This window comes from Natator depressus, chromosome 25 (genome assembly GCF_965152275.1).
Source record: "Natator depressus isolate rNatDep1 chromosome 25, rNatDep2.hap1, whole genome shotgun sequence".
Classification (NCBI taxonomy): domain Eukaryota; kingdom Metazoa; phylum Chordata; order Testudines; family Cheloniidae; genus Natator; species Natator depressus.
This window is the reverse complement of record NC_134258.1, coordinates 8,296,575-8,315,509: the sequence shown is the minus strand read 5'-3', so window position 1 is coordinate 8,315,509 and position 18,935 is coordinate 8,296,575. Positions and strand designations below refer to the sequence as shown.

The 18,935-nt window shown below is 58.3% G+C and overlaps 2 protein-coding genes across 3 annotated transcripts in view; one reads left to right on the top strand and one right to left on the bottom strand.

The window, feature by feature from the left end:
• Window positions 1-3,326, top strand: part of SH3GL1 (SH3 domain containing GRB2 like 1, endophilin A2) — a 50,471-nt gene extending 47,145 nt beyond the window's left edge. The window contains exon 10 of one of the 2 annotated variants that reach the window (XM_074939750.1): window positions 269-3,326. In XM_074939750.1, coding sequence (XP_074795851.1) covers window positions 269-465 — 197 coding nt within the window. In that variant the 3' untranslated portion in view covers window positions 466-3,326. The remainder of the gene's footprint in view (window positions 1-268) is intronic. The other variant, XM_074939749.1, reaches the window with a different exon arrangement.
• MPND (MPN domain containing) lies at window positions 2,982-17,523 on the bottom strand. Its single transcript, XM_074939748.1, has 13 exons — window positions 17,350-17,523; window positions 13,383-13,597; window positions 12,462-12,692; window positions 11,359-11,518; window positions 9,191-9,275; window positions 8,519-8,615; window positions 7,606-7,678; window positions 7,318-7,394; window positions 7,006-7,174; window positions 6,583-6,653; window positions 5,992-6,081; window positions 4,947-5,039; window positions 2,982-4,424 (listed from the first exon to the last, which is right to left on the bottom strand). Exons 1-13 carry the CDS (start codon window positions 17,354-17,356, stop codon window positions 4,338-4,340), a joined length of 1,455 nt encoding a protein of 484 aa, XP_074795849.1. The 5' UTR covers window positions 17,357-17,523; the 3' UTR covers window positions 2,982-4,337.
• Window positions 17,524-18,935: the final 1,412 nt, after the last annotated feature.

Here is an 18,935-nt window from a genome sequence, read left to right as displayed (position 1 = left end):
CTTGGCATTCTTATAACTAAAAATATGCAGGAGCGAACAGTTGGCCCTGGCAGGGAGTTGGGAGCCGAGTATGGCTCTTGGATCTAACTTCTGCTCAAAAGTTCAGTGCTGCAGTGAATAGGAAACCCTGCAAAGGCGATCAGTGGTGACTGGATTGCCCTGGGGTAAGGGAGTCCCAGGGGGTGAGGCTGCTCAGTGAGGCCTGATTTGTCTGTGCTCCCTTGGTCTGCGGGCCGGGCTCACCTTGGCTCTGCCTGTCTCTTTCCAGCTCACCTGGACCAGCCCTGCTGCAAGGCGCTCTATGACTTTGAACCCGAAAACGACGGCGAGCTGGGCTTTAGGGAGGGTGACATCATCACGCTGACCAATCAGATTGACGAAAACTGGTACGAGGGCATGATCAACGGCCAGTCTGGCTTCTTCCCACTCAACTACGTGGAAGTGCTGGTCCCGCTACCACAGTGAAACTGCATCTTCCCCCTCCTCCCCCGTGGCCCTTCCCCTTCCTCCTCCCCCACCGGATACAAACTCATGGCGGGGCGAGCCCTACTCTTCTGCATTCCATTTTATAACTCAACACTAGGCTTCTTCTGCGGGGCGGGGCTGAGAGAACGTGATGGCGTTCGCTCTGCACGTGTGCTGGATCGGTGTAAGGGTGGCAGCAGGGAACAAGCCGCAAGGGCTGGGCAGCCCCATTCAAGTTTTCCCTTCTGGGCCTTGAACTAGGTACTTTCAACCCCACCAGGCTCCTCCCACTGTGTACAATAAGCCAAGTCGAGCATCTCCTGGTTTGTCATGTGTCTTTTTTGGGAAAAGCACGTGAAGCGGGTCAGCCACGCTGGAGATCCTGGGAAGGTGGGTGCACCTGGGCAGCAGAGTGCATGTGTCCTACCTACGGGCAAGCTCGAGGGCCAAGCACAGGGCAAGTCCAGTGAGAACCACCTGTGTGTGTTGGGAGGGGGCGAGAAACAGGACCTGCAGCCTCTTCTAGGAGGGGCTCTAGACATTAAACTGTGCAAGGAAAATACCTTCCACAGCTTAGCTTAGGTGGGGTTGGTGTCTACTGAACACGACCAGCAACCGCGCTCGCCTTGTAGGATAAGGGCGAAGCGATGAGGGTGAAAGTCAGACACTGACCCATCCTTCCTGTTTGCCTACAGTTCACACCTATTCTAACACTGACGCGGGGGGCCGTGATGGATCAAAGCTCTCTATGCTGCTGTGGGAGGCAGAAGCAGGGCTGCTTCCTGTCCTGCTGCCTCGATGGGCCTCTCCCACTCACCCATTCTGCTCCTGTGTAAGGACAGGGCTTAGCTGGGGGATTGTATTTCAGAGGAACACTACAAAGCAGCTTGAAAACACTAAATAGCCCCCTTGTTGTCACCCCTAGCTTCCACCTCCTGCTTTCTGTGCACTCAGCTTTGTGCTGGATTGTTTGCCGCCTCCTGTCCTCCAGGGCCGGTGTCAGCCCATAGTGTCTCTGGCCTCTGCTCTGTTTCATGGCCACAGGCCTTGAGCCTCCACCTGCTGCAACCGCTCCCTCTGCCCACAGAAGAGTGGTTTGAACTGAGAGAGATGAATTGGTTCTGCTGCTTCCCCTTGGAAGAGGCTGGTTTGGCCAGGGGGGAGTGTACCTGCAGCTTTTGTATGGCGCTGGGCATGGGATAATGCAATAGTCAAATTATGGCTAAGGCACTATTCCCTATAGATGAGAGCAATCATGGGAAGGCAGCTACTTAGCCCATAATGCACTGGCACAAACCAACATGCCCTTATCTCCCCTCCTGCTCCATGTTCGTGTTTTTTCCCATCCCATGAAAGGCTGAGTCCAAGGTGAAACTGCTTGGCTTGATCTAGTCTAATCCTTTTGTGCCTTCCCCAGCTCCCTTCACCTCGGCTCTTTGGAACCTTAGGAGCTGCTTGTCTTGGTGTGATGGGAGAAGGCCTTGCTGCGTTCATAGACCTTCTAACTCAGGGCCTGTTTCCTTACCCAGAAAGGAGGTCCAGTGGGAAGCCGTGGGCGCGCCTCTTTTCATGCCCTTTATTAGGACCGGTCCTTGCAATACTTCTCTCCTGCCTGATGCCCTGCAGCTCTGCTCCAGCAGGGGTGACAGTCCATTCCCTGAGCAGTGTTGTGGTGACGAGAAGCAGCCGCTTGGCAGGGGGACCTGGTATTTAGGCAGAACGTGAGGTGGTATCTACTGGGGCCTGGTGTTGTCTGTTTAGGTGGAATCACGCAGGAACTCTCTTCTGCCCCTCAGTATGTAAATATGCTTCCATCTCAGCACCCATCCTGTTGCTGGCAATGGGACAAAGCGCAACCCCTGAGGGGCATCAGTGGCTCCTGTACTTGCCCCACTTCTCCCAGCTGTGTCCAGCATAGATGGGCTCAAAGCGAAGAGAAGCTCTGCCTAGAGAGAACCATCTCACCTGTGGAGCTGCTCTGGGGTTTACTGCACTTTCTCTGAACCGCAGCACAAGAGAGATGCTGCTTCCAAGGGCAACCCGCAGGGGGCATCTAAAGCCACGTCTTGCAGAACGTACCTCCCCTGCTTTCCTTAGCTCCACCTTTGCTGAGAGGGAGCTGAAGCACAAGGGACTGAAGCTGGTGACGGGTGCTCCCACAGCGTGTGGCAGCCAGGGCATGCTATGCTCACCACATCACCCTCAAACCAGGGCTTGGTGTCTTCCTGCCCTCAGCAAGGCCTGGCCCAACACACCTGTACCACTGGCCCTTTGGTTCTTCTGACGTCAGCCCCAGCATTGCTTCTGTATCTGTATTTTTTTAATAGCAAACAAATCTCTGCCGGCAGGTGGGGGGTTTCGGCCTGTCGCTATGTAATCGTCTCATGACGCAGTGCTTTCCTCTACCTTTCTCGCTCGCCAGATTCGGTGTCCTGTTACATATACACACAGAATCTTTTTAACTTTTTTAACCATGCATGTTGATATACGTTTATTACTCTCATCAATACTGTCACTGACCCAACTCCCAGCAGAGGCCAAGACTTGCAGGCGCTTTGTTCAGAGCTGGCTCATACAGCCACCCAGGCTCCCTGTTTGCGCAGCTGGTAGCCACCAGGAGTAGGGACCAGGCTCAGGCTTGGGTCTGCTGGGCAGAGGCAGGTCCCCTATCTGTTAGGGCGGACCTGCCATAAGAGCTGGTTAGTATTTTTTGAGGTTGTAGCTTCTAACTTTCTCTTTTCAAACCCGTGGCCTGGCCGAGTTGTGTCTTTGGTATGGTCCAGCGAACATTCAGTTGGATTGAAATAAGTCTTTTAGTTGGGACAATTTAATAGAACTTTTGTTATAGTTCCTCCTGGTTTTAGGGGGGGGAACACCCACAAATCTTGACTTGTAATCTCTAAATAAAAGTATTAAATGTTTTCTTTCTAAAGCGTGTGCCTTCTCTTTCGGGGGTCAGGCGCGGGCTCCTTCCCCTACCGCTGTGGAATTAGCAAGCAGCCTAAGGGGTAGGGCAGCTGGGAGTGGAATATGGAAATAGAACCTCTCCTTCACTCAGGCAAACCCCCTTGGCTAACCACCACGTTACCTGCTCACGCGTTAGTGTGTGTCACCACTTCATATTGCGGGTGGCACTGCTTGGTCCCTGGGGTGGAAATACCACCCCCCCCAAAGGAGCCACAGAGTGAGTGGACCAGCCAGGCTGACCCTTCCACCTACCCCCTTGCACTTGCCACCTCTGGCTCAACAAGGCTGCTGCTTCCAGAACTGACTTCACTCTTGTGTTGAAGAGAGCCTCTCATGGGGACGGGAAGCCACTCGCAGCAGGCTGTGCCTTTAAAACCACCTGGGATGGCTTGTTCCAGGAAAGAGCAGTCAAGTCTCTTCGCTTTGACTCCAGCTGCTCCTTTTCCCCGAGAGGGGGCGGATTTATCATCACTCAATCCCAGTAGGAGTGTTCTACGCACACATTCCCTTCTGGGAGTCTCCCACAGACACGGGGTGGGTCAGCAACATTTTTTAATCAGAACTACCACTTGTACAAATAACTTACACCCGGAGAGAGGCTGCCACCATCCCCCCCTCATCGGACCTACGCGCTACACCACCGAGTTGTACTGCGCTCCCCGAGCCAGGCCCCGTCTCCACCAGCGGCAAACGAACCCGAGCCCCAGCGCTGATCCCGTCTGCAGGATGACTCGGCTCTCAGGGCTGTATAACAGCTGCCCCAGGCTTGCAGATCCAACGTCCCTGCTAACTCCGCACTGGGCTCAGACTCCAGTCTCCCCAAGCGTGGGGCTGCCAGGCTGAGCCCCAGCTGGTGTAAAGGCACCTGGGTATGAGTTCAGTGTAATTCAGGCTCCAGCCTTGCCTCAGCTGCTGTGCTTGAGGAGGCTGTAAATCTGTTCCAGGACGTGGGCGAAGCCCTGATCTTTGGGAGTCCTGGAGGCGAGGGAGCCCTGAAATGGAAACGGCTTTGTTTATTTTCCATCTCAGGGAGGGGCCTAGCAGTACAGAACTACCCATCCCACTAGGCCGAGCACCTGGTCTACCCCTAAAAGGTAAGGAAAGAGAGTTCTACCCAATGCCGCGGATCTTCACCATGGACAAGCTAACTCTGTTATCTGCCCCCGGCCACTAGACCTGTTCTCCAATGACTCTGCTTGAGTAAGGAGCGCAGAAGTGGAGCTGGTATAAGCTATTAGACCCCCGTGTGCTCCATCCACATTGCTGGAGTTGTTTCAGTACCGCATAATACCTTGGTGCAAGTCACAGAGAGTACGGCTACAATGAGGAAAACTGATCCAACCTTCCCCAGCCACGGAAGTGCTAATGTGGAGGTAGTAAAAACACCTCACCTAGCTCAGAGCAAGCCTAGAAAACCAGGTGGAAAAAGCCACCCCCGCATCCTCTCCACCATCTTCTCTGCAGGTGGCATCTAATGGGTAGTCTTTTTTCCCGTTTCAACCCCATTTTCTCACCTTTAGTTTGTCCAAGTAGGTCTGCTCCTGGCTCCATATATCTTGAAACTTCACCAGGTCCGGAGCCCCTTTGTAAAACTCAACCAGCAGCATCTGGAGCCGCAAAGGGAAAGGGGAGTCAGTGGAAGCCAAAGGATTGCTCAAGTCCCACTGAAAGCGGGACCTGCGCCCTGCCGTTTTGCAGCAGTGGGGGAAGAGGTCTGAGAGGAGAGGATTGGCCTGTCAGCCCCAAGAAACCCCGAGCTTTCCTGTCGCCTGTAGGAGGGGATTGGTCAAGACTAGGATTGGAATCTAGAGAGACTTGGAGGGACGTTAGGCCTCTGACCATCTGGTTCTAGTGATGGTCTTTGCTTATCCACCTCTCCAGCTCTTCCTTACTGCTAACAGGAGTAGAGGGGACTTGGTTTGGGCTGGGGCCCAGGCTGCTGCTTGGAACTGTTGACAGGTAATGGATCTGATTCTCGCTGCTCACCCACAGGGTGGCTACACCCCACACCTCCGTCCGGGCTCTTTGTCTGCATGTTTCGCCCTGCTCCAAGCCGTGGGATTTTTGTTCTCTGAAAGGACCCCGAACAACAGGTTTGAGAGGACTCGCTGGAGGTATGGGGAGAGCCTGGTGGAGCTGCTTCGTCTGGCTAAAGCCAACAGACAGAGCACCATGGGTATGTGTGTGTCATCCCAGACCTTCAGCCGCTGTTCAGTCTGAGCTGCACTGACACTAATGATCACAGCCCTTTTCCTGAGACACCCTCACCACACCCGTCTGTGGAGATGAGGCTTCGTTCACCACCCGAGGCGGCTCTCAAACCCAGGATGGCTGCATTTCATGGGCCCGTGAAGGAACACACCCACTGGTACGATGGGGAAGGAGACATGAAGGTCCTACGCTGGAGAAGTGCTATACACACATAGCATGAAATTACTGAGACCAGCCTAGGACTGCGAGGAGATGTGTACGGTGCTGTTAGATACTCCCAGGGGTGGGGGGAGAGGTCTTCCACGCAGCCCCTGCTCAGGTTCCCCTCCCCCCAAGTAGGGATCTCACCATCTCATGGAGGACGTCATTGGTGAGAAACCCGTCCTGCACGTAGGTGAGCTCCACTTCCATGGGGATGCCATAATCGTTGGGCCTTTGCTGTGAGAGGAAAGGAAGCACAGTGGTTTCCAGCCAGGCACAGCCTTGGGTTACACAGGACGAGCCGGGAGCTTCCCAGGCCAGGCTGGTGCACCAGCGTTAACTCAGCCCAGCCTCGGGCAAGGGCCAGTTTGGGGCCGAATCACACGCGTGATTGGTGGAGTCATGGCCCAAGTGTCAGGAAAAGGCCTTTTCCTGGCCACGGCTCCCTTAGGTGTCCAGGATGTTTATCCAGGGCAGAGAGGGGTCCGACTGCTTCTCCGGCTGGAGAGACTGTGTCCTCCCCCACGCCCCAGCAGGGGCCCCGCTCCAGTAGCCCCTAGCAGCCCAGGGTCTGCTCCTTCGGCCAATGCCCCTGCGCCATGGGAACTAGCAGAGGGCAATGTCTGCCGTTGCCAGGAACCCCCCCCGGAGAGCCGGCAGCAGGCTGCATGGTCCAGAGAGCCAGGGGGAGCAGGGGCGGAGGCTCCAGGCCTGGCCATGGCACTGTGTGGAACTCACCTCAGGAGGTGGCATGACCCAGAAGGGCGAGATTTTGGACTCCATGCCTTGGTTGCCGGGATAGTATGGTGCTGTGGGGAGAGAGCACCAGGAGTTGGACTGAGGGCCGGGTTACCACCCTCCGCAGCCCAGCCTGCCTGCCCAGGGCCTGGACTGCAGCTCCCCGGAGCCCCGGGAGGGGGTTTGAAGTAGAGCGAGGAGCATGGGATTGCAGTCCATCCCCCACCCCGACGTGACGGGGGGTGAGGGGCATCCTGACGCCCTGCACCACGGGGCGCCAGACTGAGGTTCGGGGGCTGCCCAGTGGCTGAGCCCTAGCAGGTCCCAAGGTGCCAGACGGTGCCCCAGGGCGGGGAGCTGGGTCCCCAGCTGGCCGTGCTGAAGGGCAGGGTCCCCGGCTCCCCCGCACGGCCCGGCCCTTACCACAGATGAGGGCCAGGCAGGGCTGGAAGCTGTTGTTGCTGCCCTGCAGCTTGAGCTGGTAATCCATCTGGGCGTCGATGTCCTGCAGCGAGGGGAGGGCGTGGCTGAAGGGGTGGCTGTGGTACCAGCCCACCAGCGCCAGCCCCCGCAGGAAGAGGTTCTGGCAGATCTGAGGCACGGGCACAGAGAAGAGGGAGGAGCCATTAGAGGTCTTCTGGGATCAGCTGCCCAGGGCAAGCCCTGCTCGGGCCTGGAGCACACACCGGCGGGATGGCGCAGGCTGCGGCCAGCTAATGCCCCCCCATCCGTTACCTCCTCCTCGACGGTGGCTGCCGATTCGGCGTCTCCGAGGCGCGTCCGGCAGGGGAACGCTCGCAGCACCGTCAGCACTGCAAGAAACGCCAGGAGTCAGCTTGGCCCAGCCGCTCATGGACTCCACCCAGCCGAGAAAAGCTGGTTAGAGCGAACGCCCCCCAGCCTGCGAGCCTCAGGGGGCTGAACCCCAGGCCCAGACTGGGGCCTCACACCTTGGGCCCAAGGCAGCCTCGGAAGGGCCTGGCGCGGCCGGGAAATGAACTCCAAACCTCGGCCTGTACCTACCCTGGCTGCTGGTGTCCCACCTGCCTCCCAGGTAGCCAACCACCTCGCTCCTCGTTAGGTGGCTGTGAAAGTCCTAAAGAGGGAACGGGGGGAGAGTTTAAACCCAGGGCAGTTCCCACCTGCCCTCCCTCCGGTCTCTCCCCCGCCCCCTCTCCTCCCTTCACCCCGCACCCCTCCCCTCAGTTCCCACCACCCTGCATCCAAAGGCATTGCGCACCCCTTCCCCGGGAGCCTCCACCAGGAGGTGTCTGGGTGACATCCCAGCCCTGAGTCTTCTGCGTTCTGTGGGTGTCACCCTTGGTTTAACACATCTCCCTGGGCCATGCGGATCCGTGAGTCCCACCCCGACACACGCACGTTCCTTGGGAGCTGCCCTTCCGGCCGAGGCAACGTTAATATCACATGTTGCAGTCCCAGGATCTTGCTTTGATCCTGAAGGACTCTCAGGCCCCTGCTAATAGTCTACAAGTTGATGTGGCCTGCAGGAGATGGGGTGCACAAAGGCTGGCCACCCTTTTGAGGGGAGATCATTGTCTGCAGTCTCTGAAGAAGTTCCCAGTCTGCGAGTTCTCTCGGTCACCAGCACGGGGCTGCCTGCCTTCACCACCCCAGCTCGGAAGTTTTTGCCACATGTCTCCTGGCAACCAGCAAATCCTTCAGCGGCGCTCATTATTCACCCATCGTCCGCCTCCTCCCTCAAACTGCCCCTACTACGGTTAGCGATCGGACTGTGTGCAGCAGCTGTTCCACCCTGGGAGTTTCAATCAGCTGGTGGGGCCTCTGTCTCCCTGCGGGCTGGGGGGGGCTACCAGCCAGAGGGATGCAGGCAATTGCACGAGCCTTGCCTAGCCGAACAGGTCCACGCTGGAGGGAGCGCTCCAGGGTGGGGGGCAAGCGGGGGGCCGGTACGTACCAGCAGCAGCAGCACGTTACTGGAGATGGCCACGTTGAACGGCTGGAACTTGTTGATTGCCGCGAAGGAGGTCACTTCCACGAGGGTGTGCGGGTTCCTGGAACAGAAGACCCCCGTTCTCCACCACGCATCCCCCAATCCCAGCCGGCGCTGACCTGACACCCTCCGGGGTTTGTCTCTTCTGAACCCCAGCACGCTGGGCCAAGGACCCAGGAGAGTTGGGGGGCAGAGGGGGGATTAGCCTTTTGTGCTGTGGGAAAGTCAGGCTCCCTCCCCGGGGCTGGGCTCGCCGGGACAGACAGGGAGAAGGGGACGATGCTGGAGCTGAATTGTCAGGGGAGCGACAGGTGGGGACCAGGCTGGATTCGGGCAGATAGCCCCGCTCTGCTCCCAGGGAGCATTGATGCTGGGGGGGGCGGGCAATCCCAGACTGGACTAGCGGGGTGCTGCGGGACAGGGCGGAGGGAAGCCGCCAAGCCGCGCAACTGCCTCAGAAGTAGAATGGCAGGGGGCGATACCACGGAAGGGCAGAGCTTTAGGAGCGGAGCAGCAGGGGGCGCTGCAGGTCAGGGTGGGAGGGGACGTGATGGCATTGACGGAACTCGCTCTCCCGAGAACTTTGCCAACAGCTGGCCAGAGGACGCTGGGAAGGGAGCTGCAGTGGGGCGCTACCTGGCAGAGTCCCGGCTTCCCAACGTGCAGTAACGGACGGGGGTGCGGTTCTTGCTCTCCGGTCTCTTCCCGTAGGGCCCGTTATCTGCAAAGACAAAGAGACCAGTCTCCACATAGTCCAATTTGCACCCTGGCCCCTTTAGGACACGCCGAGGGAAGGGAAGGCGGGGAGAGAGGGTTTGTGGAGACAAGTTCTCAGGGATTCCTCTCACTTCCTGTGCAAGTCTCCAGACAGAATTAACCGTTCTTTTACATCTGCTGTCCTGATTTGCTGATCTCCAGCTGAAGGGGATGCTGTCAGGTTAAAAATCAAACCAGGGAGGCAGTGTGACCTAGTAGACAGAGCAGGGGACTGGGACTCAGGGGACCTGGGGTCTGATTCTGGTTCTGCCACCAGCCTGTGCATGACCTTGGGCATGTCACGTCCCCGCTCTGTGCCTCAGTTTCTCTAAAAAGGATCATAATTCCCATTTTACAGATAAAGTGCTTTGAGATTGATGAGAAATTATAAGAGCTAGGGATTATTATTAACAACAAATAACCCATTTCCTCCTCTCTGTGACCACCTGAGATCGCTACAACAGGACAAACAGCCCATTAGACAGAATAAAATTGTGTATAACTTTCATGCTTCAGGGCATAAGCGAACCACTGCCTGCCTGGGGTCAGGAAGAAACATCCCCTAACGGCAGGTTCTCCCATAACTGCCGTTTGCAGCATTCCTCACCTCTTCCTCTGAAGCATCTGATGCTGCCACTGTCCCATTTGCTGCCAGCATGTTCACTCTGCTTGTGCGGCGTTATTTGATTTGTATTGGGGTAGCGCCTAGGTGCCCCAATCATGGACCACTGTGCTAGGTGCTGTACAAACATATGTGTTTCCCTAGCCCTCCTACCCTTTGCCTGTGTACACTGTAAGCCGTCCAAGGCAGGGACTGTCTACTGCTCTGTGTCTGGGCGGTGCTTAGCCCAGTGGGGCCCTGGTCTTAGTAACTCCTGACAATTCAGTTGAAAAAGAGGCAGGACACCGGACTCGTTGGAGTCACCAATCTGACCCAGGACAGCAATTCCTACGCTCCTGAAGAAGCTTTAAAAATCCAGTTGGCTCCTCGCTCGTGGTGCTGATTGCTTATCTTCTGCGGTTCTCTCCGCCTAGAGCAGGGGTGGACAAACTACGGCCCGCGGGCTGGATCTGGCCCGCCAGCCGTTTTAAGCCGGCCCTTGAGCTCCCGGCCCATGGGAGCTTTGGGGGAGGTACCCATAGGCGGGAGCTTCAGGGGAGGTACCCCCAGGCACGAGCAGCGCACGGAGCCCTCTGCCCCTGCTCCCACAGGGGCCGCAGGGACGTGGTGCTGGCCGCTTCCGGGAGTGGCGCGGGGCCCACGGCGACCACAGGGGGGGCAATCCCGTGGGCCGGATCCAAAGCCCTGAAGGGCCGGATCCGGCCAGCGGGCCGTAGTTTGCCCACCCCTGGTGTAGACGTACTCCACTAGCTTTGCGTTAGCTAGATCCAAGCTAGCTCACGTTAACGATCGCCGCAAACCTGCAGCCGTGCCGACGGGGGCCACTCCAGTTCGGAACCAGGATCCTAGGCGGGCGGGGCGAGCCCGTGCAGCTGCCAGGGCTTCACTGCTATTGTTATTCGAGCTAGCGCCACCAACACTAGGTCAGGTGGGTCTACACAGGCTGCAATCTGACCTCCCGACTGCGGTGCAGGCAGACCCGAAAATCCTCCTGGAGACAAGGCTCCGTCGTTTTTCACCTCCCTGTAGCTGATGGAAGCCAACCCCATGGAGAGGGGCCTAGGGTTGGCCTGGACCAGTGCCAGCGCCAGCAAGGTAAAAACCACCTGCACCTCATCTCTGCTGGACTTGGAGCTCGCCAAGGCCATGTTAGACCCGTCTGTGTTCTGCAGCGAGGAGGCAGAGAGATGCAGGGTGGCAGCTTCGGGAGGCAGGGGCTGCAGAGGGGAAGGCTCTCGCACCCAGTGCCGAGGCAGGGACTGCGGGCCTAGATGGGCAGAGGAATCAGGGAAAGGGAGACGCGAGCTGCAAGGTCTAAGAATTACCCTGGTCAGTCCAAATCCCACCCCTTAGACTCCTGCCATGGATCGGAGCAGACCGGAACCCCCCAGCCCCAGCATGGAGCAGGCCTTTGACCCAGCGTTACCAGCATTGTGTTGCTCCACCAGGCTCTTGCTTTGGTGCTTCCTGCTTTTCTCCTCCAGTTTCTTGCCAAGCGCAGGCTCCGAGATGGCGATTTTACCTTCCCTGGCCTCGTCCTCCTCCTCCTCGGCCAGTTCCTCCTCCTCCCCTTCGCTCACCAAACTCTGCAGGGCAGGGAGGGAGAGAGGAGGGGATGTGGCAGGACAAACAGCCTCCCCCCACCCCAGCTTCAGCACGGAACTGGTGCTTCTTACTCACCACCCATCCCAGACCCCCAAGGACGCCTATGCTCCTGGGTCCAGCTCTCTGCCCCTGCAAACGGACATTTTGCAGGGGCAGAGCCTCCCCCGGGCACCCTCTGCTGGCACAATGACACCAAGAAGCAACTCCCCCCAGCACTCCCATAGGGTCTGAACCCAGCCGGCAGTGCCCCACGGCCGCTGCGCTGCCCGTTCCCTCGGGCATCCAAATGCCTGCCAGTCTAGGGCCCGTCTCGGGTAACTAAGGTCCAGCTGGGAGACTCCCAGCCTCCCTCCTGCTCTCCTGGGGTTCAGAGCTCAGCTGCTCACACGGAAATCCTTCCACGGGTTAATCACCCTCCCTGGCAAAAATGTACACAGTCTGAATGTGTCCAGTCTGACACAGTCTTATTTCCAGTCTGAATGTATCCAGTTTCATCTTCCAGCCAGGCGCTGGGTCAGCCCTTTCTCAGCGAGATGGAAGAGCCCGTTATTAAATATTTGTTCCCCAGGTAGGTTCCTATAGGTACTAACTGCCGAAGCCCCTTTAAAAACCTAGAGAGACACGGTGGGGGGAGGTCACATCTTTTATTGGCCCAACTTCTCTGGGTGAAAGAGACCAGCTTTCGAGCCCCACAGAGCTCTCCTCCAAGCCTGGCTCTCTTTCGCCATGAGGAGCTGGTCCCATGACAGATGTTACCTCCCACACCTTGTCTCCAATATCCTGCGGCCAACACACTTGAAAAGCTAAGGCCTGAGTGCCCCTCTTTGCAGCAAAGGGGGGTTCATCATATTCGAGACGTTCCTGCTGACTCAGCTCCCCCGGGGCCCTGGGGGCAAACAAGGGAGGGGGGGGCGCCTCGCTCACCTCCTCGGCCGCGGGGGCATTGGGCTGGTGCTTCTTCAGCCAGGCTGCCTTGCACTGGTCCAGCTTCTGCCCCTTGTACCTCACCGAGGCCCAGCCGCAGCCTGATTTCTTCGCCGGGTTCACCAGCTTCTTGCAGTATGTGGCCCAGGCGCTGGGTGAATTGAACACCTGCCCCGTCTCCTGCCAGGTGATCTTCCCATCAGGTAGCAAGTCCCCTAGGAACTTCTTCCCCTGGGAGAGCAGGAGGGAAGGAGCAGGCTCCGTTAACACACTGGCACGGGGAGGAACCCGCTGGGGAAGGCCCAGCGAGGAGAAGGAGGGCAGGGGATTCACCTGTCACTAGAGGTGCCCCGAGCATTGCCCCTCAAGAGGGTGTGCAGCCACCAACCCAGGAGCCCTGCTCTCCACTGACTCTCAGACCCGACTCGGAGAGCAGCAGGCACTCCCCTCCCCGCCACTCACCGGGCTTGGTACAGGAGCAAATGGCTCCCAGGCCGAATTCACCAGCACCAAAACCCTACTCTGGCCCCTGAAGCGGATCCAGGCAAGACCCAGGCCTGGGGGTGTGAAGGGGGCTCAGTGCAGTGGTGGGGAACCAGGAGCCTGCATGTGGGGAAGAAGCTGGAGTCAAGGGGGCAAGGAAGGGATGGCGAGGCATGGAGGAGTCTGTCCGAGAAGCAGGAGGAAGATCAGAGAGCCCCCGCAAGGTTGTGGTGCTTCCTGCTTGGGGCTAGTCCACCTCTGCTCGGCCCTATGGCTGCAGGCTGGGCCCCAGCATCTAAGTCACCATTAAAGAGGCTGTTGGAACAAAGGGCAGCAGTTCTGGAGCTGTGGGCACCCCCAGACCCCCAGGGAGCCCCAGGCCCGCACCAGCACCCACCAGCGGTGAAGGAGCACCAGCCCGGTGCACTCTGCCCTCACCAGGTAGTAGATGGAGAGCACACCTGCCCCCGGCTCGATCAGGCCGTCCTTGAGCAGCACGCGCAGGGTGATGCCGCGCCGGGTGAGGATGCAGCTGCGCCCCCCTGGGGCCGGCTTCCCGGCGCTTTCATTCTCAGGGTCTTCCAAGCTCGTCTCCAGCTCCTCCTCATCCTCTTCCAGGCACTCCTCCGCTCCAGGAGAATCGGCATCCAGAGCTGGGAAACAAACACCACAGCCTGACCTGGGGAAGTGGGAGTCAGGACTCCTGGGTTCCATCCCCAGGTCCAGAAAAGAGCACGGTCTATGGATCAGAGCAGGTGACAAGGAGTCAGGAGTCCTGAGTTTTGTTCCTGGCTCTGAGAAAGGCGTGAAATCTATCCACCAACACCCCATCTCTAAGTGTCATATCTAGTGGTTAGAGCAAAGACCTGTGGGCCACAGAGCCCTAGTCTCACTCCAGAGTTCACCACCTGTGTGATGTCAGACAAGCCATTTCCCCGCTTCGTGCCTCAGTTTCCCCATCTAAACTGAAGATGGCAATGCTGATCTACTTAACAAGGGGCTGGGGAGTCTGAACTCACTCAAGCTTGCAAAGTGCTTTGAGATCCTCAGATAGGTGGGATATGGAAGGATACAGGATCAGTATAATAGCTCATGAGAATAAACCAATGAGTCTCTTAAAGGGTAACCGTTAAAAACCCCAAACATACCATGGCTTTACCCGAGATCTTAACAACCTGGGTGATTTTTAAAACTAAAAAAGAAATTTTAAGGCCTACATTTTCAGCAGGGACTAGTGATTTTGCGTGCCCATCTTCAGGCACCTTACAGGGGGCTGAGGGGCAGAGGGGCGGGCATGCAGCACCTCCTGGAAATCAGCCCCCTCTGAAGGGTCTCAAATCAGGTCCCCAAAATCCCTTGTTGCCTTTGAAAATTTGGCCCCTAAAACTGCTTTTCACTATTAAGTCCCCCCAAAAAGGAGGAGGGGGTTAGGCAGCCCCCTGGTTCTGCAAACGCCTGCAGGGGGACCTTGGGTAAGTCACTGCCCCCCTGTGCCTCAGTTTCCCCATCTGTACAATAGGGATAATGCTGCTGCCCTCCTTTGTAAATTGCTTTTAAGGTCAACAGATGGAAAGGCCCAAAGAGGAGCTAGGGATGATAATTATTATCTGTATCATAAATCCAACAGGCTATTTTAGTGCCACCTTAAGTGACTCGCTCAAGGAGTTTGTGGGTGGGCCAGGAATTGAACCCAGGTTTCTAGGACCCAGCCCAGTGCTTGACGCTAGCTCCTACCCTCCCGTGACTTGGATGGAGCGCTGCTGATTTTCCTCCCCGAGGAGCTGGGCCCTTATAGTTTACTTCTCTGGGAGCGTCTAGCCCAAGGAGATGGAAAGCCAGGCTTAAAAAAAAAAAATTTTAAGACCTAAATTTTCAGCTGGTCAATATACAGCACTTTAGCTGCAGGTTGCATCTACTTCCTAAACTTCCTGGGACAGTTTCGCTCGTACCAGGACAAGCCTCTTTTAGAAGGAAAAAAGAAAACCAGGTACCCGCTGTTCGGACTGCCATGCACCCCTCCGCCACCCCATACCCCAGAGTCCTGCTTATGCCGATCCAACCCTTGTCACCCTGCCCAAGTCTCCCTGCTGGGACCCCTTGGGGAGGAGATGGAGCTGGATACCCCACCAGCCAAAGGCACCTACCACCTGCTTTTCTGAATGGCTGGCAGGTGTATTGTGTGGGTTAGCTAGGGAGAATCCTCCCCCCACCCCCCAGGGAGTTGGCTACGTGGCCCCTGGCTCCCCGCCAGAGATGCCCGAGCACAGGGAGCAGGTGTGCCTGCATGGGCGGGGCCCTGCCAGACAGGTGGGTCCTGGTCATCCAACTCACGCAAAGCAGGGATCGGCACAGAAACCATCACAGCTCGTGGCTGTGCAGAGCCCTTGCGCTTGAACCGCTTGCCAGCTGGGCTTGCCTGTCCCAGCAGCCCAGCCTCCCTCTCAGAGCCGAGTTCAAACTGCCTGAGAACCCTGGTTTGAATTCGAAGGGCAGTTCTGATGCCGTCGCCTTCGGCCCCTTTCCCGGTCACACACGAGGGCTGCCAAGTGCCAGAGCGTCCCCAGGGCAAATCCCTCCAGAAGTCACTTTGGAGTCTGAATGTCCACCAAGACCAAATCCCAACTGGCCCATTCGAGAATAAAATTTCCAGCCGGCGCTCGTCACCTAAACCGCCCAATCAAGGACCAGCAACGCTACCATGTGACCCGGCTAATCCCACACGAATGGGACTATCGGGCGCGTGCTGGGCCTGGGAGGGGGAGAGCCACGAAGAATTTTCAATATGCAACAAATCGGAGAATTTCACGGACAATTCGCAAGCTGGGGAAAGGGGGCAGCATCTGCTTGGGTCAGCATTCGGCGCCAATTGCTGGCTCTGGTCCACCCACCTTCTTCACTAGCCCGGGGGGGCTCCAGCCTTGCCACATTATCTCAAAGTGGTCCAGAGGCCACATCAATATTTGACCCATTTGCCGAGGCTCCAGGCGGGTGGAGCTCCAACCCTGGCTAGGGCTGCCACATCCCAGCAGACAACAGAGCCGCCCGAGCTACCCCAGGTTACCTTTGGGGGGTGCTACCGAGCAGCTGCTCCTGGGGCTGCAGGGCAAGGGGGTGGGCGGTAGCTGGGGAGGCAGCGCCCCCTCTGCCTCCCCACAGCAGTGGGGCAGATTCCTAACACGTCAGGTGAAAGGCCCCCGGGGAGGTTAGTGTCAATTCAAAATGGCGTGTTTCTCGGGCCACACGACGGCCTGCTGCACTCTGTGCCCGTCCCTGCTCTCGCCCGGCGCCCGCGTCTGCCCCCCCAGCCACCGAGCAGCTGCAGCCCAGAGGAGCCGTCGAGCCACAGGGGCAAACCTCCCGCCAGTCCCTGCGGACGGCCAGTGCTCCCCGCAGGTTGCCAGTTTGGCCAGAGCAGGAGAAAAGCTTTGTAACAATCTGAGCTGGGCCTTAACTCGCAGCCCTGTTCCACCGGGCGGGGGGGGGAAGAGGCCACTGCCCTAAACTCTGATGGGGGGGGGCGTTATTCTATAGCTCCCTTGCCATGAGGCACATGGGGCTGGAATGAGTGTGTGGGGGGGGGTTCATGTAGCCCTCACTCATCATGCTGAGCAGGTGGCTGCCCCCTTCCCAAACAGAAATGGTGATTCTGGGGCTGGGAGATCCAAGTCCCCCCTCTATCCCTCCCAGGACTGGGGGCTCTGTGCACCCCCCCCGCAGGACTGGGGGCTCTGTGCACCCCCCTCCCGCAGGACTGGGGGCCCTGTGCACACCCCCTCCGCAGGACTGGGGGCTCTGTGCACCCCCCCTCCGCAGGACTGGGGGCTCTGTGCACCCCCCCCGCAGGACTGGGGGCCCTGTGCACACCCCCCCCCGCAGGACTGGGGGCTCTGTGCACCCCCCCTCCGCAGGACTGGGGGCCCTGTGCACACACCCACCCACCACCCCCCCGCGGGACTGGGGGCTCTATTCCCGCACTCCGGCCAGGAAGCCCCCACGGCTCAGGAAGGGCCGGTCCAGGCCAGCCTCTCCCAGGAATTGATGTCAGACGCGGGGGGCAACCCCCCTGCCACTCCCACCCCCCCACCCCCAGCGGAGCTAGGGGACACCCGAGGCAGGTGGATGAAGCCAGGGGGATCCTTCCAAGCAGGAACAGGACCTTGGAAAGGGACCTGCAGCCCGAGGGATGCAGGGGGAGGACGGGGGGGTGCGCTGGGGGGCAGGCAGCGGGCAGTGGGCAGCTGGAGCCACGCAGAGAGAGGACTGGGGGAGAGGGGGGCGGCCGCGCGCGGGGGTCTGCAGCCAGGGCGGGGTCGCGGGGGGGGGACCCAGCCCAGATAGGGAGAGGTGCAGGCGCAGGGGGGGGGGGCGGGAGCAGGAGGGGAGATCGGGCCCCCCGGGCCGGTACCTGCCATGGCTCCGCTCGGCCCCGGTTCCTGTTGTTCCTCCCCTCGGCGCAGGATGAATCAGACACTGGGGCTCCGGCGGCGGCTTCTTCCCAGCACGTGATGATGCGGCCCCGCTTGTCTCCGCCTCCCGCTCCCCAGCCGGGGACACCCAGCCCCGGGGAGAGCCCGGGGAGCCCCGCGCGGGGGGCCGGGCATGGAGGGTGCACGGAGCTCCTGGCGGGTGGAGGTGGGGCGGGGGCATGGAGGGAAGATCGGGCGTGGTGGGGTCTGTGGAGCCCCTGGGGGGTAGTGGGGGGGTGTATGGAGCCTGGAGGGAGAGATGGGGGGTGGTGGGGGTGTATGGAGCTCCTGAGGGGGTGCAGTTGGGGGGGGCATGGAGCCCCCCCACTTTGCAAACACCGGATCCAATCAGCTGCAGGTCCCTAGCTCCCATTTGCCCCACTCTCGCCACTAACTCCCACTCCCCTCCTAGAGTTGGGAATAGAACCCAGGAGTCCTGACTGCCCCTCCCCCTGCTGTAACCATTAGACCCCACTCCCCTCCCTTATTCAGTTAGAATCAACTCATTTGACCAGCAGATACTATTGTCAGGGTCCTGGGTTCTATTCCCAGCACCGTCCCTGACTCTGGCTCCCTCACTCCGTGCCTCAGTTTCCCTCCTTTGTACATCAGGGTGGGGGGAGAATATTAACCTCTCCCACCAGCGCGCTGTGCGGATAAGTTAACCGCTGAAGGTGAAAGGAGCGATATTTATTTGTAACCTCAATTATGCGTAAGCCAGGGGCGGCCCCACCGGCAGCTAACCCTGTGATGTGGGGCTGCGATGGAAAAGCGGCTGACAGCGTGATCCCGCCATTCTGCCACCAGAGGGCGCCTGCTCTTTGTGTCTTGGGCATTGTTCCTCAGAAGGGCAGCAGGAAATAAATAAATATTTTCTCTTGCAACAAACAGGATCCAGACGCGCTGTCTTCCTGTCAGGTGCACGCAGGGCTCAAGGGGGCAAAATCCAACCCCAGCCACAGATAATACAGACAAATTCACTCTCCAGGAGCCAGCCACCCAAGACTGGGCCTTAAAGGGCCAGCGCCACCTTGAAATGGTTTCAGTTTCATAGCAGGAGTCTGCAGCCGCCAGTTTTGCTGTGGTTTTAATGTTTTTTTTCTCTCTCGGGTATGTGTGAAAGACCCACACAGACAGCAGGGCCGGCAGTGACACTGGCTGCGGGCAGTGCCCTGTCAACAGCACAAAGAGAGAGGAAAACAGACAAGAAAACAGGTTTTCTCCTTTCATCTCTTTCAGGCCATGCCGCCTTTGGCACTTGCTAGTCACACCAGGAGGTAACGAACAGGTGATGAGATGCACAAGATTGATTTCTAAGTGGACATTGGTCCCTCTGCAGTTCTAATCGTTCTAATCTCTGAAACTATTCATCTAATTGGCACAAGCCAGCCAGCGTCAGTTCCAAGAAGTGCAAGAAGCTCTGACCAGTGGCCCATGCCAATTATGCAGCCAATCGATTTTTGACCCCACTGGTGCATAAAATGTGGGGCAAGGGACACAAGCAATAAAAGCAGGATCATAGAAG